A 26,231-nucleotide genomic window follows, 5' to 3' on the forward strand; every position below is an offset into this window, starting at 1 on the left:
GCAAAATGACCAGGTATGATTTTTATTTATAAGGTCAGGACACCGGCCCAAAATTACACTTAAAAACATTTTAAAAACCATTTTACAAAACTCATGTTTAAACACATTAAATAACATCAGTAACAATCAGAAAAACACATTTAATGAAGGAAAAGCAGAATAACTGTGCTGCTTAACTACAGAACGACTTCCTCTTCCCTCCGATCAAACAATTCTGGACACTTGTGTTAACCCATCTTATCTTCTCTGCTGAATCAGGTTTTCCTTTTTCTCCGACTTTTGTTTGGAGAAGATTCTTCTTTTAATATGACTATTCATGAGAAAAAGTGGCTGCTAGTGCGGCTTCAGGATTGGGCAGGGTGTTCTTGTAAAACCTTTATTTATACATTATTTTTTGGATGTTACTGTCAGCCCCTCGGTATCGCACCCTCCCCGGGGTGATTCCGAGCCGCCGCCCACAGGCCCAAATAAGGAATTCCGCCTTGTTTACGTTCATGTGTTTGTATATTTTTTCCCTCCCCCTTTTATTTTAGTTATTTATTCTCTTTTCTTTCAGTCTTTTCTCTCAGTCTCTAACCCTAACCCTAACCCTAACCTAACCCTAACCTAACCCTAACCCTAACCCTAACCCAACCCTAACCCTAACCCTAACCACCAAAAATTCATCAAATAATAAACATTAAATGTGTGTGTTCAGGTGTCCTGTGTAGACAATGCCATTAAGGCTCATTATAATTAGATTAAACACATTGGTTGGAGAGAAAACCTGTAAATTGGTCTAATTTGACCGGAACAGAGGCGCTCAAACTAAATGTGAGATATATGGCATATAAACACAACAACAACAAATACATGTACACAACATCCTGAGTTTACTAACACTCTTGTGACTGAATGCAATCAAATCCTCACAGCAATGCTCTTCCAAAATCTAGTAGAAAGTCTTCTTCTCTGGACAGTAGAGACAGCTACTCCAACAAAAGCAGGATCAGCTCTTTTTAATCCCCTTGATTTCAGAAGAAACAGTGACTGAGCAGCTGTCCATCGCTGCTGTTCTCTCCATGGTTTGAGTCCTATAGCTGCTTCTGTACACTGTGTAAATAATTCTGGACCAATAGAAACGCTCTAAAATTGTTTTTAGAAAGGCTTATTTAACATTGACCTCCATTCAAAGTTAAGAAGAACTTTGTCACACATGCTTTTTATATATACAGCTCCACCCTTATATATACACCACCCTACATGATCAGATTCTCTGGGTTTATTATTTATAGGCAGTGTGTTTTAGGAAAATTTATATTTGTGTTCTGTTTCATAAACCAGGGACAACATTTCCCCTAAATTCCAAATAAAATATTATTATTTAGAGCATTTATTTATTTATTTATTTATTTATTTATTTATTAGCAGAAATGACAACTGCTCAAAATCAGCTGCTCAAATAATGCAAATAAATGATGATAATAATAATAATGTAAAGAAGTTATTATTCAGATTTAAACACAGTGCTAATATCTGAACTCTGAGAGCATTCAGAAATCACTATGCTGAAATAACCTCGACTGACCAATCACAGCTCTCCTGTCTCGGCCGGCTCTCCACTAGTCTTTCACATTGCTGTTGGGACTTTATGCTGTTCATAGTCTGCAGATTCAGCTGAATCAGCTCTGTTTGATGAAATGCCGGGAATAAAATGTGTGCAGAACACGTAGAAATGCTTAATTTTTTTCTCTTGATTATTTCCAGAGCTGTGTGTATGTATGTATGTATGTATGTATGTATGTGTGTAAACCACTAATGAGACTTTCTTTATTGTTGCATTAACCACAAGCCGCAGATTTTGAATTCATGAGCACTTGTTGTTGTTGTTGTTGTTTGGGGATTTTTAATTTTTCACGGTTCCCATAGATGAGATGTATCTTCCCTGCTGAAGAATTTGGCTCAGTTCAGCTGCCTTTAGGTGGTTTCTGATGGTCATTAAGCTCATCCATCAAACTCAAATAAAAAGCCTTGTACCCTGTGCTGCTAATGACCTAAGCTGATCATCCCGCTTAACCAGCCTGACCAGCCTGGGCTGGACTGTGTCTTCCTGGTTAAACTGAGAGTATATATATGTATGTATATGTTTTTTTATTATTTATTTATTTATTTATTTTATTTAAATATCTCCTTCATTACAGACCAAGTAGATTACGCCACATCAAGTCAAGTCAAGTGGATTTTATTGTCATTTCAGCTACATACAGAGTACACAGTGAAACGAGACAGCGTTCCTCCAGGACCATGGTGCAACACAGACACAGTGCATACAAGACACAAGTGCAACATAGACACAGTGCATACAAGACACAAGTGCAACATAGACACAGTGCAGACAGACAACACAACACAGTACAGTACAGAGAATAATAAATAATTAGGGGTAGTGTGCAAATCATGCAGTGTGCAATAAATACTGAGTCCAGTGAGGTGGTAAAGTGCAAAATGCTTCCCATACTGTCTGGGGTAAATGGTTGGTGTGTGTGTGAGAGAGAGAGAGAGAGAGAGAGAGAGAGAGAGAGAGAGAGAGAGAGAGTGTGCATGTAACAGAAGAGACATCAGTTCAGAAGTTGAGTTGAGTTGAGAAGTCTGATGGCTTGGGGGAAGAAGCTGTTGCAGAGTCTGGTCGTGTTGGACCGGATGCTGCGGTACCTTCTTCCTGATGGCAGGAGGGAGAACAGTCTGTGTGAAGGGTGGGTGGAGTCATCCACAATGCTGGTTGCTTTGCGGATGCAGCGGGCAGTGTAAATGTCCATGACGGAGGGGAGAGTGACTCCGATGATCCTCTCAGCTGTCCTCACAATGCGTTGGAGTGAGGTGAGGTGTCACACTTTTTATTAATAGAGAAAGTTAATTAAATGACAGGAATGGCTGCCAATCACAGGCCTGCCAAAAGAGGTTAATGAACACCGACATATGGCCATGTGTGCCTGTGTGGGTCGTTTGCAGTTATTCATCATTACTATAATCCACAAGCACTAATGACAATACGCCAGTATATCTGTTTCCCCAAACATGGTAAAATAAAAAAAGTGATGACATAATAAGGTCACTTATTATTAATATTTATAGCATTTAAACACCAATTTCACACCAAAACTGAAAAAATCTTGCGGTCATTGGGCGCTACAGCTACAGTGTTGCTGGTAATGCTGCCTAGGCCATATTTCGGCACGTCACTTAAAGTGCACTGGCGAGTCAGAATAAGCAACCAACACAAATTTCCATTTCCAGACTCATAAGCTGATATTTTACCATGGTTAACCATCTGGTCTCTACTGTCCAGGGAAGAAAAAAGGCTTTCTGAAGTTTTGGAGGAGCATTGCTGTGAGGATTTGACTGCATTCAGGTCAGGATGTTGGATGATGATGATGATCACCACCCCACCTCATCATCCCCATCTCCCCAACTCTGTATCCCAAATGTATTGGATGGAGCTCCACCATCCATCATTACAGAGAACACAGTCAGTTCCATTGCTCCACAGCTCCTCAATGCTGGGGGGCTTTACACCCCTCTCTATAGCCCACGCCTGGCATTATTAGGCCAATTAGGTGCCAATAGGTTCATGGTGTTGATGTTCTCCAGAGAGTCCTATTGTTTTGGCAGTACTTCTCGATTAGAAGGGACTAGATAAGCTGTGACACATATTTGTGGTTTGTCTAGTGAAGCCAATGTAAAGGTTCTGTAGAAATGTAAAGGTTCCTCGTGTGGTTCTTTAGGGAACCACAACGGTTCTTCTATGGCCTCGCTCAAAGAACCCTTGTAGCACCTTCATTAGGGCCAGAAAACGTGGACGAAGTTCTGAACACAGTGGAGTTTCACAGGTGGTCTACCGTGCAAGAGGCCTATGATTGCCCACCTTTCCAGAACCTTTCCAGAACCAAAAGTTCTGTGTTCTACAGCAAAACAGCCCTTTTTGTCACCCTTGCTCTCTAGTAAGTAAGCTAATCTTAACACGACGAGGCTCTCAGGAATGCAGGCCTCAAGCTTCTCAGAAAAGACTCAAGACGGTCACCAGACTTGCCTTTCAGGAGTAAATGGAGAGGACAAGCGCCTCGAGGCATCGGGAGCACGGGCGCATACCTGAGAGCGCCATGAAAATCAGGAGGTGTGTCCGCAGTCACCTGTTCCAAAGTCACTCGGGTCAGTGGGTTCCTCTTGAGGCTGATGCTGCTGAGGACGGGAGGTGGAGGCCTGAGGGGGCGAGTCAAAGCCAGAGCTGGGGAAGGAGGAGAAATCAGAGGAGGTGGTGGAGGAGGTGGGTGGAGGGAGAGAGAACGAGACAGAGAGAGAGAGAGAGAGAGAGAGAGAGAGAGAGAGAGCTTGACAATTGCAGCAAGCATCAGGAGGGAGCAGGGATGGTAGAAGGCTGCTCAGATCCTCTCCGGAGTGGCGGATCGCTGTCGTCAGTCCTCAGGCAGGATCTTAGCAGCAGGGGGCGCAGGGAGCGGAGCCAGTTCGGCATGTGGGATTACAAATCTCTGCCACCTCTCTGACTTCTGCAACGGAGCTCTGCAAGGCTGCATGACGGCGATACGTCCTCAAAGTAAGTGCATCTCGCTTAGTGTTTCTGGCTGTGGGGTCGGGTTGTGTTGTGGGTGCTGGTGAGGTGAAAGTAGAGGAGACTAGGACTAACTAGTCCAACTTTAACAGGGCTGGAGAACATCAGTCAGTTTAGGAGTGGAAAACTTTATGAAATTGTAGTGGAAGTCACACCTCTGGCCTAAAGGGAGTGGAAATACCTTATAATGGGGTCATTTCAGTGTGTTTTGCCTGGTTGAAAACTAAAAATGCTAGAAAAAACGGGTGTCTGCATTCATATGGTTGGTATAGACTGCTGATGTTTGGAGGTAATTATCAATAATACTCAAAACTGTGAAATTTCAGCATTTTAATATTACTCAGGTCTCATAATTTCGCTCTAGAGCTCTAAATATATGGCCTAAAAGGTGCCACACTTTTGCTGTGGCAGGACTGCTTCCATTCAGAACAGCAAAAGCTATTGAATTAGTATTAGTTGCTTAGATTAGATGCTTTACATGCTTGAATTCTACATACTTTCAGATAAATCTCATTTCCCAAACTCTCTTAGTTCATGTAAAAGTGATTATTAAGAGGTTTAAAGGTTATATATACAGCACTTCTACAAAAATAGTTCCCTATGGAGCTAAAAATGGTTCTTTTCAGAGCTAAGCTCTCATGCCTAAAAACACGTTAAGGTATTTGTAAGTGTTTACTATAGTAATACTTCGAATAAATCGATCCAACAGCTGCCCATGCCGTCATTTTTTGGACATTCTGCCCAGACGTCCGTGTCCGTCTGAAAATAACAGTCTAATTTTGGTAAGCTGGCAGCACTTCTTTGCCTTTTCCGCCTCATGTCAACCAATTTCACTGGGAACCTGATCCCTAAGCCCAGGGCTTTGCTGTGAAAGGTCAGATTATTTACTGCTGTCCCCAGGTGCCCTATACATTATGTTTAAATCTAATTAAACCTGGCCATCTACATGCAGGCTTTGCCTGGTTGGATTCTGCCCAGCCGTCTGTCTGATTGGACTGAACTGGGTGTGTACGTGTAGGGCTGGTGAGTTATAGTTGCCAGAGCGTGTGTTTTATGAGGAAGGCATTAATATTTCACAGCTTTCTTCAGCGGGAAGGAGCAAACTAAGGGGCTCGGAGCGCTAAAGGTCAAGGTTCTCTGATCCACACCTTAATATCATTTTCATACTTTTGCATGTTTGATGATATTGTTCACGTCGACTGAGAAGGAAAATCAAACGGCTTGTCTGTGACTGACAGACGCTAATAACCGCTGCTATAGAGGGATTTTCTTCAGTTGTCTTTGCCTCTATTTTCTTTGCATGAAGTAAAAGAATGTCATATTTTCTGTGCCTGTGACACTCAGCAGTACAGCACATTCAACATAACTGTGCTTTAGATGCTGTTTATATAATATTATATATATATATGGATCTCAGACCACATCTTCAATGCATCTATGTAGATCAGATTATATTATGTATAATATATATTATTACATATATATATATATATATTACACACATTTAACACACACACACATTATCGCTGTCACATCATATTCTTTAAAGTTTCTCTTTAAAGAAATCTTTAAATTGTTTCCAACTTTTATGATAAATGGACCAATAGAAATGCTTCAAAATGACTGAATCTTTTACATTGACTTCTACTGAATGTTCAGAAGGGTTTTTTCCTTCTCCTGTAAAGTTACTACTTTTTATTATTTGAGATATATATATATATATATATATATATATATATATATATATATATATATATATATATATATATATATATATATAAAATTCAAGTAAATATCAGTGTTTATCATACTTTTTATTATTTGAGATACAAGGTTTTGTAGCTATCTATCTATCTATGGGGCAGTGGTGGCTCAGCGGTTAGAGCGCCGGGATATCGATAACAGGGTTGTGGGTTCGATTCCCGGTCTCGGCAAGCTGCCACTGTTGGGCCCTTGAGCAAGGCCCTTTACCCTCTCTGCTCCCCGGGCGCTGGAGTTGGCTGCCCACCGCTCTGGGTGTGTGTGTGTACTCACTGCCCCTAACACATGTGAGTGTGTGTGTTCACTACCAGATGGGTTAAATGCGGAGGACACATTTCGCTGTACAGTGTACAGTGACAAATACGTGCACCTTTATCTATCTAATCTATATATATATATAGATTGTATAGGTTTCTATATAATGATATATGTATCATATATATGTTTTATAGGTTGTGCAAACCTATAAAACACTGATATTAGAATAAACACTAATAATAATAACACTCCTACAGAAAGTGGTGGAGGTTCTCCATCACTGTGTTCATCATTAGAACATCTTTAAAGTTCTCCTCTCTCATGGAGTCTAGTATTATTTAGAGTTCTCCTCAGATCAACACCTGGTTTGGTGGTAAATCAGGGCTTAATGATGGTGAAAAAGGTGAGCTGCTGCTGCTGCTGCTGCTGCTGATGGAGTTGAACACATCCTCCACGCTGTGCTGGCTGGACTGGGGGGCATCCAGGAGAAACCTGGAGGAACCGAGCTCTGACTAGCTCACAAGATCTCAGAAAGTTTGTGTCTGGGTTGTCTCTGGATTTCAAATCACCTCTTCAGTGCATCTGTTTAAGTCCTTCTCCTTCCTCAGTTCTTCACTGAATGTCTTGCAGGTGCCCAAAACCAAAGACTCTCATAATGATCATGCCCAGTGTCTCTGACTGAGGCGTTATTCTGTATGATAAAACAGAAGGATACACTGTAAGACTTATTAAAGATGAATTCTGGCCACATGAGAGCTGCCAAACTACAGCTCGAGACGAGATCGATGCCATGCAGAGCTCGGGCGCAGGGTGCCTGGTATTTTTCTTCGCTTGTAATTACTTTTTTCTCTGCTTTCTCTCCCCCCCCACCCCCCTCCCTATTTCTCACTAGATTAGGTGTCACAGTAATAGCGTCATCAGCTGCTGCTTGGTGAATAATCATGCCCGTGGACTGGAGGAGGCAAGGCAGCGCTGGAATTAAAACGTGTGAAGAACAAAGTGTGCAAAAGAAGAAGCAGAAGAAGCACAACCCCTAGAGAGACCCCATCTCGATTGGTGTCATGGATCACACAAGTCCGGGCAGCCTCTGCAGATGAGAGGACTGCACCGCAACATGGAGGTGCTTGTTGACCTCTCGGCCCAACGCTGTCCGGTAGGTCTCAGTTTCGTAACGCCGAGTAAGATCTGACTGCCAAGAATGACAAATGTGGCCTAAATGAGCCGCCCCCCCAACTCAAATGCAGTACGTAGCGCCGGCGAAGCATGTGACTAATGATTCAGGGCATTCAGCACAGAGACTCCGTCAGTATGGAAGAGCAGACAAGCACTCTGATTCACGGGATTTACGGGAACAGCACTGAGCACTTCAACACGTCACTCGGCTACAACGCGACGGATCTGAAGGAGAACTCGGACACTTACGAGTTCTACGTCATCGGCCTTTTCCTCTCCTGCCTGTACACCATCTTACTCTTCCCCATCGGCATCATCGGCAACATCCTCATACTGGTGGTCAACCTGAACCACAGGGAGAAGATGACCATCCCCGACCTTTACTTCATCAACCTGGCGGTGGCGGACCTCATCCTGGTGGCCGACTCGCTCATCGAAGTCTTCAACCTGAACGAGAAGTACTACGACTACGCCATCCTCTGCACCTTCATGTCCCTCTTCCTTCAGGTCAACATGTACAGCAGTATCTTCTTCCTGACGTGGATGAGCTTCGACCGCTACGTGGCTCTGGCCAACTCCATGAGCAGCAGACCCTTGCGCACCATGCAGCACGCCAAGCTCAGCTGCAGCCTGATCTGGATGGCCTCCATCCTGGCCACGCTGCTCCCCTTCACCATCGTGCAGACGCAGCACACGGGCGAGGTGCACTTCTGCTTCGCCAACGTCATCGAGATCCAGTGGCTGGAGGTGACCATCGGCTTCCTGGTGCCCTTCTCCATCATCGGCCTGTGCTACTCCCTGATCGTGCGCATCCTCATGCGGGCTCAGAAGCACAGGGGCCTGTGGCCGCGCCGGCAGAAGGCCCTGCGCATGATCGTGGTGGTGGTGCTGGTGTTCTTCATCTGCTGGCTGCCGGAGAACGTCTTCATCAGCATCCAGCTGCTCCAGGGTACCGCTGACCCCTCGCAGCGCAGCCCAACCACATTGTGGCACGACTACCCGCTGACGGGGCACATCGTCAACCTGGCTGCCTTCTCGAACAGCTGCTTGAACCCCATCATCTACAGCTTCCTGGGAGAGACCTTCCGGGACAAGCTGCGGCTCTTTGTGAAGCAGAAAGCCAGCTGGTCTGTGGTCTATCGCTTCTGCCACCACACCCTGGACCTCAACATCCCTGTGAGGAGCGAGTCCGAAGTATAGGACTGAGGGCTAAACCCGGAGTCCCGGAGATGACTTTCCTGAACCTTTTCTCTTTTGAGGTGTTGAGATGGAGAACCATGGAGATGTTCTCTTCATGAGGAAACCACCCTGAGCTGCTCGGAGCGAAGATGCATGAACTGTAAGGGTGGAGACACGTACCCACCGAGTGACTGAGGGGTACACGGTTCAGCTTACAAAAGCAAGAGCTGAAGAAGCACCATGTTGGGATTATATCCAGCAGAGTGTAACCAATACTCAGAGGATTATTCAGGGTAATTCTTTGCAAAGATGTTGATTTAATGGATGGAATAGCAAAGAAACAATGACCTGCTTTTCTAAAAGTAAACTTTCTAGATATCGAAAACATATAACGTATCAAAGCGACGAATTTTATACTCCGGGATGACCATGCTCAGTGAGCTCATGGTAAGGGAACAAATAAAAGACATCAGAGGACCTGTGATCTATTTCTCCTCTGCCTCAATGTGGTATGTAGTCTTCTCTTCAGGTCTCTGTGGCATTGTGCAATCCTTCTCATCCTCCTCATCAGGGTCTTTGGACTTCACATTGGCTCTGTGACTACCGAACATCCTTCGTTTCTAGACCGAATAGATATACACACACACTATATGTCCAAATACTTGTGGACACCCCTTCAAATGAATGCATTCAGCTTGTCCTCACAGCTTGTCTAGTCCATGTAGAGCAGTATAAACCTAAACCTAAACCCCTGGCACAATGCTGCCTAATGCCAGGCGTGGGCTAGAGGAGGGGTATAAAGCCCCCCAGCATTGAGGGGCTGTGGAGCAGTGGAAGAACTGTGTTTTCTGGAATAACTGATGGATGGTGGAGCTCCATTATCCAGTACTTTTGGGATGAGTTATGGAGTTGGGGATGATGAGGTTGGGTAGTGATTATCATCCAAAGTCCTAATTTCAGTAAGGCTCTGGCTGCTGAATACAATCAAATCCTCACAGCTATGCTCTACTCCAAAATCCAGTAGAAAGTCTTCTTCCCTGGACAGCAGAGACAGTTACTCCAACCAAAGCAGGTTTAACTCTTTTTAACACCCTTGATTTGCGAAGGAAACCAAAACCGAGCAGGCGTCCCAATACTTTTGTCAATTCGTGTAGATTTTGTACGACATTTCTGGCTTTAAAAAAATATTTGCTGAGTAAAGCAAGAAAAGGAAAGCAGCAAACATGAGAGCCGGGCCCACCCTGGGCTGACCAGACCGACCAGGCCTGCTCTCCAACTTTCCCACATTCTCGTCCGCAGTAACAAGAGAAAAACTTTCAGCCACCCAAGTTCATTTGGAGTTCACTGCCCACCTACAAACCTACAGTTTGACAGAAGCAACGCCTCCAAGTAAATTTGGGTTAAGCAAACTGCATTAGGAGGATTACAGCTCAGAGGTGTTATCGATTCTAACCGCAGGTGTTGGCTCCTATTTGCCAGGGGTAGGGACAGGGGGCAGCTGGCTTGCGGAAGACATGCAGCAGTGTAAACACATTATTCGAGACTTCGGTAACCCATCTAGCAATACTCCATCAGTGGTGTTTATTCAGTCTACTGCTCTCAGTCACGTCTCTCTGTCCTCTCACCTCGCTGTGTCATTCCGCCGAGCTCTGAGGAGATGTGTCTGACCATAGCTTTCAGCAGAACTGTGATGACTGGTAACGACTGGTAATCATTTTTACCAGAAATTCAAGGAACATCCTCAGTTTCTATCGTCGACAGGGCCGTATCTGAACAGGTGGGGGCTGCGGTGCATCCAAGTCGTACTATTTCGCATTTTGCAGCATAAAAATGAAAAAATACTCCGATAAAACTTCAGATTAATACAAACGTAAATGTAAATACACACAAGTTCTAATTAGACAAATATGAATAAATGAGTGTTTATTATATTACATATTATTATAATATATTATAATATTAATTACGCTAATATCATGATTTTATGATATCAACAATTTTAAAAATCCACATACAGTCAGATCCATAAGTGTTTGGACAGTGACCCCATATTTCTGAATTTTTACTGTTAACCACGTATCTCCATTTTTGTCTGTTTATAGTTTGAATATGGTTTGATTCCTGTAGCTGCTTTTGTACACTGTGTAAATAACTCTGGATGAATGGACCAATAGAAACGCTCTTATTAGACTACGGTTATTTACGGACTACAGCTATTTTGGAGATACATGTTTATAACTGGGCAGCGATGCTATATAATTTTACATATATCATTTATATACATATATTTTATTATATACATATATATATATATATATATATATATATATATATATAATATTAGTTACACTAATATCATGATTGACTAACGATTTTAAAAATCCACATACAGTCAAAACCATAAGTGTTTGGACAGTGACCCCATATTTCTGAATTTTTACTGTTTAGGAATTTCATCTGTTTTTAAATGCTCAAAAGTAATTGGACAAACAAACCTATGTATGTTTAATATCTGGATGTAAAATATGTATGTTTAAGCAGACCTGTAAACAGCACTAGAGCCTCAGACTGGAGTAAAAGTACAGGAGCTTTCTCAGAAAAGTGACTTGAGTAGAAGTAGGAGTGTCTTTAAGCTCCAGACTTAAGTGGAAGTACTAAAGTACTCAACATTTCATACTTAAGTACTGGAAGTAGTTTAGTATTCTAAAAAGTACTACTTAAGTACTGAAAGTAAAAGTACAGTACTGTGTTCTGTAGTTCTGACAGAGAGCAGTCAAAAGTTTGGGTATCAGTGTTTCTAGTAGTTCAGATGCTCAGACTTAAGGCCTGTCTCAGTTCCTCTGGCTGTAGTAGAAGGACAGGACTGTAAAAGACAGAGTTCATGACCACGAGTCTTCAGTTCACTCTCTAAACAAACTCGTCCAAATGAGAGAGAGAGCTGAGCAGACCTGACTCGACCCGCCACATACAAGAGTTTCACCTGTAAAACCAGTGAGGAGCTTATACTGCAACCGTGTACCTGGACATCTGCCGACTACTGCAATCGTTCTTTCTTCTTGTAGATGATATCAAATAATATACCATCTAAAACCTTGTATCTCCATTTGTGAAGACTGTTTGCTGTGAAATGATGAAAGGAACAGGTCACAGCTGGCCATACCACTGATTATCAGTCACCCGTCCAATTACTTTTGAGCCTCTGTTAATGAAGGAACTCTAAGAAAATTGGCTGTGATTCCTAAACTGCTGTTAAACCCAAATCTGTTAATAACTGTCCAAATACTTATGAATCTAACTTTAATTTTGGACCACTTGTAGCTCAAAGGCCATTAGCAACTGTTTATACTGCAACTGTGATAGTGGTTGGGGATCCATTGCAGATCTCCTAGAAAAAGCAGGAGGCGTCTGACTGCAGTCGGTCTTTCCTCTTACAGATGATATCAAATTACTATACCTTCCAAAACCTTGTATCTCCATTTTGCAGACTGTTTATCTCCTTAATTTGCTGTGAAATATTGAGGGAACAGGTCACAGCTGGCCATACCACTGATTATCAGTCAAGTGTCCAATTACTTATGAGCCTCTGATCATGAAGAAACTCTAAGAAAATTGGCTGTGATTCCTAAACTGCTGTTAAACCCAAATCCGTTAATAACTGTCCAAATACTTATGAACCTAACTGTAATTCTGGACCACTTGTAGCTCAAAGGCTTTTAGCAACTGCTTATACTGCCACCGTGTACCTGGACGTCTGCCGGCTATCAGACAAGGGTTGCTGGTGTAAGCTCAGACAGTGGTTGGAGATCCATTGCAGATCTCCCAGAAAAAGCAGGAGGCATCTGACTTGCAGATGATATCAAATTACTATACCTTCTAAAACCTTGTATCTCCATTTTGCAGAGTTTATCTCCTTAATTTGCTGTGAAATATTGAGGGAACCGGTCACAGCTGGCCATACTACTGATTATCAGTCAAGTGTCCAATTACTTATGAGCCTCTGATCATGAAAGCACTGTAAGAAAATTGGCTGTGATTCCTGAACTGCTGTTAAACCCTTCGTTTACCAAATCTATTAATGGAAATCTAGCAGTTGTTCTTTACATTGTGTCAGAATTGAGGAACGGACCAATAGAAAAGCTCCAAAATCACTTTCTAATGCATTTATTTATTTATTTATTTATTTATTTATTTATTTTCTGACTTCCATTGAAAGTTAAGAAGGGGTTTTCCTCCTCCTGTAAAATTGCAGTTTCTTGACCACTGACCCAACAGAGACTACATCGTACCAGAGCTGGAACTGAAGAAACCCATATTCCCTCCACCGCACACAAATATACATTGAGATGACCATCAAACCCGATGCCATACATAGCAGAAATGTACAGCGCGTTCTTTCCCATGACAATCAGAGTGGGAAAACAAATAAGTCCCAAATAACCCTGGGGGGCTTTGTCTTATTTGTTTTTAATGATGAGTCCCGTTCAGCCCCTTCGCCCAAATAATCGAGTGCTACTGTATGCGGCTGAGAATCTTGGCGATACCGGCGAGTTTAGGGCTGATTCAGCTTGTGGTGATGACTAAAAACATTTAATCACCATCAGAAAAAATGTGTGGTCAACTTGCTGTGAGCTCGCCCGCAAACATAAACAAACGGTCACTGAGATCGGATTACCAGACAGTAGCGGGCCACTGGGAACAGAGCAGGCCCAAGGCTTACTCGAATTACTCAGCCGCTTAGGGCCGCATCGCCACCAGGGGGCCCTGAAGAGCACCGAGATATCATGATAAAAGATCTATATTTATATATAATATAAATACATTTATATTAATGTATTTTCATAGTTGGCTAAAGGCCCGGGCACTTCAGCGTACTGCGCAATATCTCCCTCCCTATGAAACGATGAGGCATCTGGTGCTGAGGTGGTGGTATAAAGGGGGCCCCAAATGAAAATCTGCTTAGGGGCCCATAAAGGCTGGGGAACACTGTATTGCCAGCTAGAACAACACTGGCAGGCCCCCTTCAGAAAGGGTTTACAAAGGGTTCTTTGAGCCAGGAGAGAAGACCCACTTTTGGGAATGTGGGTGTGAGGAACCTTCAGAACCTTCAGATCCACTTCTATCAACCTTCATCTAAAAGGCTCTTCACTCTCACACAGGGTTGGGAGGGTTCCTTTAAACAGGTATTCTGAACAGATGTCTGATTACCTGCTGTAATCATGTAATTAAAAATGTAATTATAACAGTATAAAAGAGATTACTATGTTAAAGTAATGTAATCTAATTACTCTCAGTTACTTTTGAATTACTCCTCTTTTTAATTAAAGACATCAAAGAACGTATAAATATCTAAATTCACATGAAACCGCCTGGGTGTTTACACCAAACGCCAATCCAGCTCATCTCCACATCCCCTGTCTGCTAAGTTATAGATATCCGCTGCTGTCCAGTGAAAACCACGTATCTCCATTTTTGTCTGTTTATAGTGTGAACATGGTTTGAACCCTGTAGCTGCTTCTGTACACAGTGTAAATAACTCTGGATGAATGGACCAATAGAAACGCTCAAAATAGACTAAGGTTAATATATATATATATATATTATTGTATTGTATAACATTGTATTCCAATATTTTGGATGATTTATTTTGGTCCATCCGTCCTAAAAAAAATTAAATTTCATCCAAGCGTTTGGTGAAGAGAGAGAGAGAGCAGAAGTGGCGATATTGGGGACGGCCGTTGTTGGGGGACTAATGGTTATTTATGAAACCACCCATGCAGAAATCTGATATATGGCAATATAGAGATTTCAGATATGACATATATTAGAATGTGGAAATCCCTGAAATTCAACATACTGTATATTTTCCACATTTTGAAATATATGTGACATAAGCCAACTTTCAAACATGAGACATCAACATATACTAACATGTCTGCTCATCAGCCACCTTAAAACTTTCCCCACCTGCTTAATCCTGCGTAGGTCCTCCTCGTGCTGCCAAAACAGCTCTGACCTGTTTCAGGCGTTTCAGACTCCACCTCAGACCTCTGGAGGCGTCCTGCTGTGGTATCTGGGCCCTTTAAGACGTTAGCTACAGATCCTGTGAGTCCTGTAAGTTGTGAGGTGGGCGTGGCCTCAATGAGCATCAATGAGCCATAGGCATCCATGACCCTGACGCTGGCCGGTTCACTGGCTGGCCTTTTCTTGGAGCACTGTTGGTAGGTACTGACCACTGCATACCGGACACACCCCATAAGACCTGGCGTCTGGGGATGTTCTGACCCCGTCATTGTCTAGAACATCACAGTTCTGAAATTCTAATACAAAGTAAAAATAAATAAATAAACAATAATAAAAATAAATAAATAAATCTATATATATTTATATATATATGCATTATATATGTACTAAATGTGATATTTCCTTATATGTTATGTATGTATATTATGTGTATTTGACTACCAATTGAGAATATATGCATATGTGTCCAATATATGACGCTTATGCACACATATGTACATATATTTTGAAGTATATACCCAATCATTTATGATATATGTGAATATACGCCCATATATACGGCCAGAAATATGTGGTTTCTATGGCATTGCTTAAAGAATGCTTATTTTTAGCAGTATTTAAGAGGAAATGCTCTGGAAATGCATGGGTTTCTGCTTTTCCAGGCACATTTTGGCACGATTTATTGGACCCAACCAACATTGGAAGTATTCCATATAGCACATTATTATAATTTCATCATTTCTCATATTATTTCTCAATGAGAATGCATATTCCGAACGTATAGCGCAGTAACAGTGTCTGGTGAAGTGTGGTGTGTTTGGCGGTGTGTTGCCCTGGCCGAGCGAGGGAACATGCTGGTTTGCCCTGGCCTGGGAAAACACAGCAAATAGGCCAAAAGCAAAACACTGGCAAAGCACTAGTTGTTTGTCCAGCTGTGATAATGGGAAACGGCCTGGGAAATGAGAAGCAGCCATGCGGTGATATGATGTAAAATTATGACTGTGATAACGCAGTGTTATACATAATCACACGCCGTCCAAGTCTTCAGATCGCCCTCTTTACTGTTATGGGATTTCTGTTTGCAGGCCCACAGAGACATGGAGGGCAAGGTCGAGCGTCTCAGACAGAGGTTCAGAAGCCGCGAGATGCTGAAGATCGCCGGCTGGAAGACATGGAAGTGATAATCCGATGAAAAGCTGGCAAGCTCATTAGCGAAACCAAGTGGCGCCAAGGCGGACGGAACCCAGAACCCCCTCCTTTGGTCCAGGCATGTGGGACAAGTCCATTACGTGTAGGAGCTAAATAAACAGGCAGGCTCGGCCGTGGGCTCCGAGAGACACGAAGAGCAAAAGGGGAGGGAGCGAGGGTGAGGCGTAGACTGTGAGAAGTTTGTGACAGTAGGCCTGGAGATGCAGCTGAGACTTGAGAAAGGTTCAGAGTTGAGGGACTCTGACGTCACGGCTACTGGCACACACACTTCCAGCTATTTTCCCTATCCGCAGCTTCCCTTCTGATGTGGTCAAATCAAACGCTTTATCAAACTGCTCTTAAAACAGACCCCCGTATTCGATAAGAACACATAACCACATCACGGCCACTCGCTCAGACACAGCTTGTCTTATCCAGACTTATTTCAGGCACCATGAGCCTACTAGTTTACACCTGGCTTTAACATACATCTTGTGTCCAGACAGTATCTGGATCTGCTCTAAAAGGACAAAAGTATTGGGACACACCTCTTTATCATTAAATTCAGGTGCTTCATTCAGTCAAATTTTTAACAGGTGTATAAAGTCAAGCCACTAGCCCTGAAGTCAGCCTTTCTTACACACATCAGTGAAAGAACGGGAGGTTCTGAAGAGCTCACTGAACTCCAGCGTGGTTCTGTATGTAATAGGAGACACCGCTGCACCAAGTACTTCCCTCCTAGATCTTCCTCCATCAGCTGTGAGTGGTGTTATTATTGAACAGTGGAAGCGTTTAGGAGGAACAGCTCACAGAGAGCAGCTCAGTGTCCACCGAGTGTCCAGACCTGCTGCTGGTAGAGCTTAGAGCAAAGAGGGACCGACTCCATATTAATGCCTATGGGTTTGGAATAGGTGTACTGTATATGTGTCCCAATACTTTTGTCCATATAGTGAACCTTAAACAGACTGTTTATACTTTTTAGTAAAATTATTTAAAACCACAGAAACAAATATGTCATTTTCATTGGACTTCCTGTAACCTGTAAGTTGGTCAAAGTCTAGGACCAGTGGAGGACCAGTGGAGGTTCTACAATACTGTGGAACGATAGATGGTTCTCACATTCCTGTAACTGCAATATCAGGAAATGTGAACGACTATTTAAAGCAGCATTATGTGAGACAAATTGTCATTGGTTGCTCATGGGCTCCCCCTACAGTCTGGAAGTAGAAGAATTCACACTAAAGGACATTTTTGACTTTTTACACATTTTTACATGCATTTCTGGACAAGCTGAGAGACACAGAACCGTCACTGAAGGTGAAGAAGCATGCAGACTGATACAGTAGAGTAATACTACAGGATTTTACACTAATATGACTCACACATCATGTCCATAGTACAGTTAGCAGTGTGCAGAGCCCAGAGTGGCAATGATAGAGACTGTATTCTCCCTCTTACAGGTCAGTGGAGCCTTATGGAACTTAAATTAAAACCATCTGTGGTTGATTATCTGTTGATAAATAAGCACATACTCAGGCTCCAGACTGCACACACAGTATTAAAAAAAAAAGGGGGGACCCATAACAGCAATAATATTTATTTATTTATTATATAATTATTACTAAAGTATTCATGCCCCCAACAGATATATGTCTGATAGCCTAAGGCCCCGTTTATATCTGGTCACTTCATGCACCTTCAGTATCAGGACGATATCTGGATCAGACCAAATCACATAAAACTGCAAGTGTAAACACACCCAGAACTCATTTAAAGCAAGCAGATCCAAATCCGATCACTCAAACCACTTTCGGAGTAGGTCTGATATGCATCCGAGCCACAGTGTAAACACACCCGTCTCCAAGACACGGTCCACAACCAAAACACCAGTAATAACTGCATTGCCATGAGCGAATTTGCATATTTCGTCCCACACAGCAATCAGATTTCAGTCTGACTGAAATCAGACTAAATACATGTGGCTAAAATCTGATCAGGATACAACCTAGACACCAGTCCCTTGAGGTGAGCAGGTGTAAACAGGGTCTAACTGTGTATGCAGACACAGAAAACACCCCCCCACACTTAGGTTAGATATGGTGGAGCTTCGTGTCTGAATGCGGTTTCCTAGATCTGATCATAAAATGCATCAGATCACAATGCGTCCAGGGCGTTTACACCCGGCCAAACCAGCAAAGGCCTGTAAATGCTGGCTGTGAACCAACCTCAAGCTGGAAGCTCACAAATATTGTCTTTCCTGCCTCTTGTGAGAGGCTGGCTCCTGTAATACAGGCTGAAATAATGTCTTCTGAAATGGATCTGCAAACCTGACGAAACAGGTCCCGGCCTTCAGATAGATTAATGCATTAACGGAGGACATGGGCGCCTGACACCAGCTAGAGCGCTGCCATGTCAAGGCTAATTAATGGAGTGTGAGTTAATGCATAATCCTGGAGCTGTGCATTCAGAGGGAATGCAAGTCTGAATAATGGAGCTGACCTGCAATTACATTTGCATATTAAAATCCTTACTGGAAAAAGAAGAGGAAGAAATTGGATTAGGTTTCAGACATCAGCAAGGGCAACAAAGGGAATCTGAGCTAGTGACGAGCATGTAATAAACAGCTGAGGTACACACCCTATTTAAGTCTTTAAAACCATGAAGCAGCAGCCAAGCAACTTCTGGTACAGCCATACCCCCCCCAAATAAAACCCTTTAGAGCTGAATAAGCCATTCCAATTAAATATAAACAAAAAACAGCTATTTGCTTATTTATTCTCCATAATTTAATTACTGGTGCTTGTCATCAGTGCAAGACTCCTATGCATTAAACTATATGGCTTGAAGGGGTTGTCTGCATAATGCAAACCCATCAACAAGCCTAGTAGTAATAAGACAATTCTGCCCCCTAGTGGTCAAGCTAAAGAACAGCAATAGTTTCAATTAGCCCAGAGGTAGTTTTAAACCACTGGTTCAGCCCAGGTTAAGGGTGCTCATGACCCCCCCCCCTGCAAATTACTCATGGTTCACACAGTAAACCCCCCCCCCCCCATGACTTTTGCTTAATTTTAACCAATCTGGATGTCTAGCTAGAACATAAGCCAGTAATCGGTCATGATGCTTGTATGCATTAAGGCCAGTGGATGTGCACTCGTTTCCCCTTCCCCAAATTCATACTGGCTCTTAAAATTGAAATGGGAGGAGAGGAAAACAAAAAGTCTAGACACACTGAGGTAGAGAATTTTTTATTAACAACCCAATAGCCAATGTAAAAAGATAAATATTTCAGCATGCAAAACCAAGTTCTACTCTACAATGAGCACTGCTAACACTAAATACACATTTTTCCACTGGAACCTGAGTCTGTAGGGAATGTTTTATAAAACTGTTGTCTGTTTAAAATCCATTGCTTAGAGTGTTTGGTTGAACAAAACGAAAAAGTTCAAAATATAGAAAAAAATGGTGAAGTTATGCACGCTCTCCTCTGATCCGCCTTGCTAGCTGGATGTCCTTGGGCATGATGGTGACCCTCTTGGCGTGGATGGCGCAAAGGTTGGTGTCCTCAAACAGACCAACGAGGTAAGCCTCACTGGCTTCCTAAAAAGGCAAAAGCAGGAAAGGGTTAATACCATTTAGTCCTACAATTCAACAACCTCAATAAAACCAAGAGAGCCCGGCCAGGAAGGACCAAGCCTGGTGGACCAGACTTACCTGAAGAGCGCCGATGGCTGCGCTCTGAAACCTGAGGTCGGTCTTGAAATCTTGAGCAATTTCCCTCACCAACCTCTGGAACGGCAGCTTGCGGATCAGCAGCTCCGTCGACTTCTGGTAACGACGGATCTCTCGCAGAGCAACTGTTCCAGGCCTGGGATTAATAAAGAGAACAGGGAAAGGTGAGAAACTGAACACGCTGCAGAAACAGCTGGACATTGTTTTAGGACACTAATCACACCCAAAAAGTCAGCTAAAACCACAAACTGAGGAGCCTTTAACTAACATTAGATAAATTCAGATATTCTGAATGAGCTTATACACAAGAATTAGGCAGAATTAGCACAGCCACCCAGGACCAGAGCTCGCAAGCTGCAGCTTGGGCCTACACTAGTACTAAAGTCTGAGATCAGACCTGGCTTAGATGATTTAATCATACTGTATTAATGCATTTAAGCATATTGCACATCATTAGCGCTTAATATCCGCAGATGAGCTGCAGGCTTCATTACAAACCATGTAATAAGACTTTAAATATTAAATAATGTGCAGTCTAAATTTGCATCATCCATTACAGACCATGCAAATGTCTTTAAATATCATGCTATAGTATTTACCACACGATTAAGACTGACAGCCTGACAATACAGGAAATTGAACTATGTGGATGTCTGAGACCAGGAGCTGCTGCGGGTCGAATTACTGCAGCTGGGATCAAGGATGGACCTGTAGACTTTGTCTTAATAGAAAGATGAATATTTGAAAGATGAATACCTTTAGTACTTTTTACTTTTTTAATTTATCCCCTACTCTATTGTTGTGTCATTTTCCTTTAGTTTAAGACTGTAAATAATCTGTTCTGTGTTTTTTTTTGTTACTCGTCATGCGTGTCGCTCTGACCAAGACAAATTCCTTGTATGTGTAACATACTTGGTGAAATAGAGATTCTGATTCTGATTTCTCAATTAATCAATTAATCAATCAAATCTCAATTATGATTATTCATCAGAGCAAGCTCAAGCATTTGCTCTTCTGCAAGTGGCCTGGTCAGAGTCAGTGCATCACCGGTGCCCCTCTCCCACAGGACGGACGGCCGGCCGGTCGGACGGTCACCTGTATCTATGGGGCTTCTTCACTCCTCCGGTAGAGGGCGCGCTTTTCCTCGCCGCCTTTGTGGCCAGCTGCTTCCTTGGCGCTTTCCCTCCGGTGGACTTTCTGGCGGTCTGCTTGGTTCGGGCCATTTTTCTTTAGATTCTACAACAAAGACAAAAACATTTATAAACATTAGATAGATATACACACACACATACTCACACACACACACACACTAACCGCGACAGCGCTGAGCCCACCCCGTTAGCCAGCCAGCCAACCCACACTAGACGTCAGCTAGCCGGCTAAACACACCAAAACAACCACTTTAACCACAGCTGAGCTTACTAACTTCATTTCTAACTGTCTGTCCGGAACATTAGCTATTAAAAAACCTCTAAGAGCTTCTCTGAGGGTCACCGTACTGCAGACAAAATGGCGGCAAGTCTGGGCTATAGCCTCCTATGGAGATTAGCTAGCACGCTAAGCTAAGCTAACTAGCTAAGCTAACTATCCAGCCAGCTTCTGACACTTAATAAGCACTTCGATCATTAAACTAGCTCTAGCTAAATAACACCCTAGTTCAGTTAGTTAGTTAGATAGATATAGTTAATAAAATAAGTGTGCAGGCTGCCCAGTTTAACAAACGGTTAGCTAGCTAGTTAGCTATGCTACTTAGCTAGCGCCTGCTATCTACGGAGCGATCTAGCTAGCTAGCTCTCTAACTACACTCCGAGGGTTAAATTAGAGCCCATATTAAATAAATACCGACTGAATTAAAGTAGATAGCACTACCCCGGGGTTAAATAACTAAACCCACCGCCCGTAAAGAGCGCCGACCCTCCACCAGTAAGACCACCAGCGCCTAACCGGACTCATTGTCCAAAATGGCGGCAAAGAAAAGCACTACCGCGTCTTCACCCGGCGACCGAACCGACACCGAACCGACACCAGCACCGGCACATCACCGCCCCCCCTAAAATCCTCCTAACCCGGCGTTAAAACCATTAGACTCATTAATCAGGCTGATTCACTCAGCACAGCTATAGCCAAAATAACCGCCACTCAGCTCGCCCCCAAAAATCAGCCTAACCAGACTTTAAGACCCCCGATTCAGCCGGACAGCCTCAGAAAAACCAGTAACGCGCCCCGGTTCTGCAGGCAGCCGAGCTGAACCGAACCGACCCGCGGACACTCACCGCAGCGGCAGCGGCTCCCGAGCGCTTCGACGTCCCAGCGTGTTTGAAAATAACGGGAGGCGGTCGGGCTATTTATACTGCCTGCACCACGTGACAGCGGAGGCTCCGCCCATGCACTGACACGCGGTTCTCCACTGTTGTTGTAATTGTAGAGATTATTATAATGTCTTAGCTTCTAAATATGAGAATAATACGCATGTATAGTGTATGGGACAGGTGTTTACTTACGTGTGGGTTTCTTTAGTAGGAGTTCTGAGTGATTACTGACTGATATTTACTGTGTTGGGTTTGTTATGGTGTGAAATTCATATTTTATGCACTGCAGTATGAAGTATATATATATATATAAGGAGATAGAAAATAATAATAGATTATTCTCTAATTATTTATTCTCAAATTATGTCCTCTGGCAGCAATTAGAAGGTTTTTTACGGTAGAAGCTCCAGATCTTATCAAAACAGAGAAAGCAGGTGATCATAAATAAATAATAATAAAATAATAATAATAATAATAATAATAATAAATCCAGTAAAAAGGAGAAAGAGCTTCTCATTCTGAAGAAAGAAAGTAGTGAGATCTTGTCGGTGAGCTAGTCTGAAGATCAGAGCTCGGTCGGTTCCTCCAGGGTTCTCCTGGACGCCCCCCTCCCCAGTCCAGCCAGCACAGCGTGGAGGATGTGTTCAACTCCATCAGCAGCAGCAGCAGCAGCAGCAGCAGCTCACCTGATTCACCATCATTAAGCCCTGATTTACCACCAAACCAGGTGTTGATCTGAGGAGAACTCTAAATAATACTAGACTCCATGAGAGAGGAGAACTTTGGAGATGTGAGTGAATAAGTGTTGGAAATGACCTTTAGCTGAAGTCTTGATTAGAGGTTTTAACAGTGGCCATTACTAACGCAGTGTGTTTTGATTGGTGGACAGTCGACAGTTTGAGACAGAAATGAGGGACGTAGATTGTCTTCTGGATCAGTATACACTAGATGCATTATATTCTAAATATTATAAATATTACAAAGACACACAATGCAACAATACGCTGCGGATTTGTGTGATTGGTATATTTTATAAATGTGCAATAATACTAATGATCTAATCAAATCAAAGCACATTTATTGTTGCGTCACATCACACAGGTGTACAGGTGAGTGAAATACTGCATATTTACACATTAGCTTATTATATATTATACACACTGCACTGCACTGCTCCCAGCAGACCACAAACACACACACACTTAAACTCAACCCACCTACTGTGTACTACTGTGTAGGGTCAATGTGCAATCATCTGTAAATAACACTGTTTTTCAGAGATTGTCACTTTTATTATTTATATTCTGCAAATATTAACTGCTAATTTATCTATTTTTTGCACATGAGCGTCTTGCAATCCCTTGGCTGCTGTGAAACCTCGCAGTGAATGCCCTCAATTCACAAAATTGCACTGGTTTAAAGAAACTAAGCAAATGCTTAAATGTACAGGTTTGATATTATATACAGGATAAGACACACAGGGAATTCGCCAGTGACAGTGTAGTGGTGGGCAGCTCGGGGCCTTGCTCAAGGGCCCAACAGTTGCACCCTGCAGAGCACCCTGCCATGAATAGCCATCCAAGACACTGGATGGGTGTGAATACAAGTGTAGTGTGTGTGGGGAGACGTCTTTGTGGGTGCCGTGTGACTGAGCATAGGATAATAATAACAATAATTATTATTATTATGAATATTTGCATGTAAATTAACATTAGATACATTCTGAATTCATATATTCCGAATGAGCTCATACACATGGATTAGTCAGAATTAGCACAGCCACCTAAGACCAGAGCAAAAGTTGCAGATTTGGCCTTCACTAGTACTAAAGTCTAAGATCAGAGCTTGCCAAGATGATGATTATATCATTCTATCGTATTGTAATAATGCATTTGAGCATATTGTATATTATTAGTGCCTAATAAACACTGATCAGCTGCAGGTTTCATTGCAAGCAGTGTAATTAGACTGATTTGTTAGATAATATTATTATCTAATTAATTTAATTAATTATTAATATTATTTATCCAAATTTTTGTAACTGAGTGTCTTGCTATCCCTTTCTGCTGTTACACTGGGAATTACCCCACTGGGGGACTAATAAAGGACTATCTTATCTTATCTTAATAACAAAAAAAAAAGTGCAGCAGATGTTCAGAACCCTTAATGATTTATCTGTCGCGTGCATTCTTTGACTTCCTCTATTATCCTGCCAATACAGTCAAATTAAGGTGCTGAGTGTGTGAGAGTGTGTGAGAGTGTGAGAGAGTGTGTGAGAGAGTGTGAGAGTGTGAGAGAGTGTGTGAGAGAGTATGTGAGAGTGTGTGAGAGAGTGTGTGAGAGTGTGTGAGAGAGTGTGAGAGAGAGTGTGTGTGAGAGAGTGTGTGAGAGAGTGTGAGAGAGTGTGTGAGAGTGTGAGAGAGTGTGTGAGAGAGTGTGTGAGAGTGTGTGTGAGAGAGTGTGAGAGTGTGTGAGAGTGTGAGAGAGTGTGTGTGAGAGAGTGAGAGTGTGTGAGAGTGTGTGTGAGAGAGTGAGAGTGTGTGAGAGTGTGTGTGAGAGAGTGAGAGAGTGTGTGTGAGTGTGTGTGAGAGTGTGTGTGAGAGAGTGAGAGTGTGTGAGAGTGTGTGTGAGAGAGTGAGAGTGTGTGAGAGTGTGTGTGAGAGAGTGAGAGAGTGTGTGTGAGAGTGTGTGAGAGAGTGTGAGAGTGTGTGAGAGAGTATGTGAGAGTGTGTGAGAGAGTGTGTGAGAGTGTGTGTGAGAGAGTGAGAGAGTGTGTGTGAGTGTGTGTGAGAGTGTGTGTGAGAGAGTGAGAGTGTGTGAGAGTGTGTGTGAGAGAGTGTGTGAGAGTGTGTGTGAGAGAGTGAGAGTGTGTGAGAGTGTGTGTGAGAGAGTGAGAGAGTGTGTGTGAGAGTGTGTGAGAGTGTGAGAGAGTGTGTGAGAGAGTATGTGAGAGTGTGTGAGAGAGTGTGTGAGAGTGTGTGTGAGAGTGTGTGTGAGAGAGTGAGAGTGTGTGAGAGTGTGTGTGAGAGAGTGAGAGTGTGTGAGAGTGTGTGTGAGAGAGTGAGAGAGTGTGTGTGAGAGTGTGTGAGAGAGTGTGAGAGTGTGTGTGAGAGTGTGTGAGAGTGTGAGAGAGTGTGTGAGAGAGTATGTGAGAGTGTGTGAGAGAGTGTGTGAGAGTGTGTGTGAGAGTGTGTGTGAGAGAGTGAGAGTGTGTGAGAGTGTGTGTGAGAGAGTGAGAGTGTGTGAGAGTGTGTGTGAGAGAGTGAGAGAGTGTGTGTGAGAGTGTGTGAGAGAGTGAGAGAGTGTGTGAGAGAGTATGTGAGAGTGTGTGAGAGAGTGTGTGAGAGTGTGTGTGAGAGTGTGTGTGAGAGAGTGAGAGTGTGTGAGAGTGTGTGTGAGAGAGTGAGAGTGTGTGAGAGTGTGTGTGAGAGAGTGAGAGAGTGTGTGTGAGAGTGTGTGAGAGAGTGTGAGAGTGTGTGTGAGAGTGTGTGAGAGTGTGAGAGAGTGTGTGAGAGAGTATGTGAGAGTGTGTGAGAGAGTGTGTGAGAGTGTGTGTGAGAGTGTGTGTGAGAGAGTGAGAGTGTGTGTGAGAGAGTGAGAGTGTGTGTGAGAGTGAGAGAGTGTGTGAGAGAGTGTGTGAGTGTGTGTGAGAGTGTTGTAGCGTGGTGGTGGTGCAGCACGCCGCTGCTGCTGCTGCTGCTGTTGTTGTAGGAGCTGCTGGCGCTCGCGCGCTCCGCCAGTTGCTAATATTGGCCTGGCAGTGGCGTCCGAGAGCGCGAGGAGAAGAGAGGGCCGCCGCGCATGCGCGCTTATTGTTTTGACTGAAAATGCCGTCGGTTTCGAAAACGGCGGCGAGCGCTTCTCCTCAAACCGAGAAACCAACCCACTATACGTGAGTAAAGCGGGCGCTAAAGGCTCGAAATGTGTGTTTTATAGACGTGTGGCTTGTTTTTGCTTGTCCGCAGTCTGATAGGGGCTCACCGCGCGGGGCATTTCCACCTCCGCCGTGC

The 26,231-nt window shown here is 43.2% G+C and overlaps 3 protein-coding genes across 7 annotated transcripts in view; 2 read left to right on the forward strand and 1 right to left on the reverse strand.

Moving 5' to 3' along the window:
* The first annotated feature begins 4,448 nt into the window (after positions 1 to 4,448).
* Positions 4,449 to 9,458, forward strand: gper1 (G protein-coupled estrogen receptor 1). 2 transcript variants are annotated; one of them, XM_072674945.1, is made up of 2 exons: positions 4,449 to 4,588; positions 7,515 to 9,458. In XM_072674945.1, exon 2 carries the CDS (start codon positions 7,895 to 7,897, stop codon positions 8,993 to 8,995), a length of 1,101 nt encoding a protein of 366 aa, XP_072531046.1. In that variant the 5' UTR covers positions 4,449 to 4,588; positions 7,515 to 7,894; the 3' UTR covers positions 8,996 to 9,458. The 2 variants fall into 2 exon arrangements, with proteins under 2 accessions (XP_072531046.1, XP_072531047.1); XM_072674946.1 differs by having other exon boundaries at positions 7,520 to 9,458.
* A 9,954-nt stretch (positions 9,459 to 19,412) lies between these two features.
* On the reverse strand, positions 19,413 to 22,222 carry h3f3a (H3 histone, family 3A). 2 transcript variants are annotated; one of them, XM_072674947.1, is made up of 4 exons: positions 22,186 to 22,222; positions 21,008 to 21,148; positions 19,895 to 20,048; positions 19,413 to 19,780 (listed from the first exon to the last, which is right to left on the reverse strand). In XM_072674947.1, exons 2-4 carry the CDS (start codon positions 21,133 to 21,135, stop codon positions 19,652 to 19,654), a joined length of 411 nt encoding a protein of 136 aa, XP_072531048.1. In that variant the 5' UTR covers positions 21,136 to 21,148; positions 22,186 to 22,222; the 3' UTR covers positions 19,413 to 19,651. The 2 variants fall into 2 exon arrangements, with proteins under 2 accessions (XP_072531048.1, XP_072531049.1); XM_072674948.1 differs by lacking the exon at positions 22,186 to 22,222 and adding an exon at positions 21,807 to 21,893.
* Positions 22,223 to 26,034: 3,812 nt separating this feature from the next.
* The window catches only part of unkl (unk like zinc finger), a 31,555-nt gene continuing 31,358 nt past the window's right edge, over positions 26,035 to 26,231 (forward strand). For all 3 annotated transcript variants that reach the window (XM_072676430.1, XM_072676432.1, XM_072676433.1), the window contains exon 1: positions 26,035 to 26,113. In XM_072676430.1, coding sequence (XP_072532531.1) covers positions 26,049 to 26,113 — 65 coding nt within the window. In that variant the 5' untranslated portion in view covers positions 26,035 to 26,048. The remainder of the gene's footprint in view (positions 26,114 to 26,231) is intronic.

The sequence above is a fragment of the Salminus brasiliensis genome, chromosome 3, assembly GCF_030463535.1.
Source record: "Salminus brasiliensis chromosome 3, fSalBra1.hap2, whole genome shotgun sequence".
NCBI lineage: Eukaryota > Metazoa > Chordata > Actinopteri > Characiformes > Bryconidae > Salminus > Salminus brasiliensis.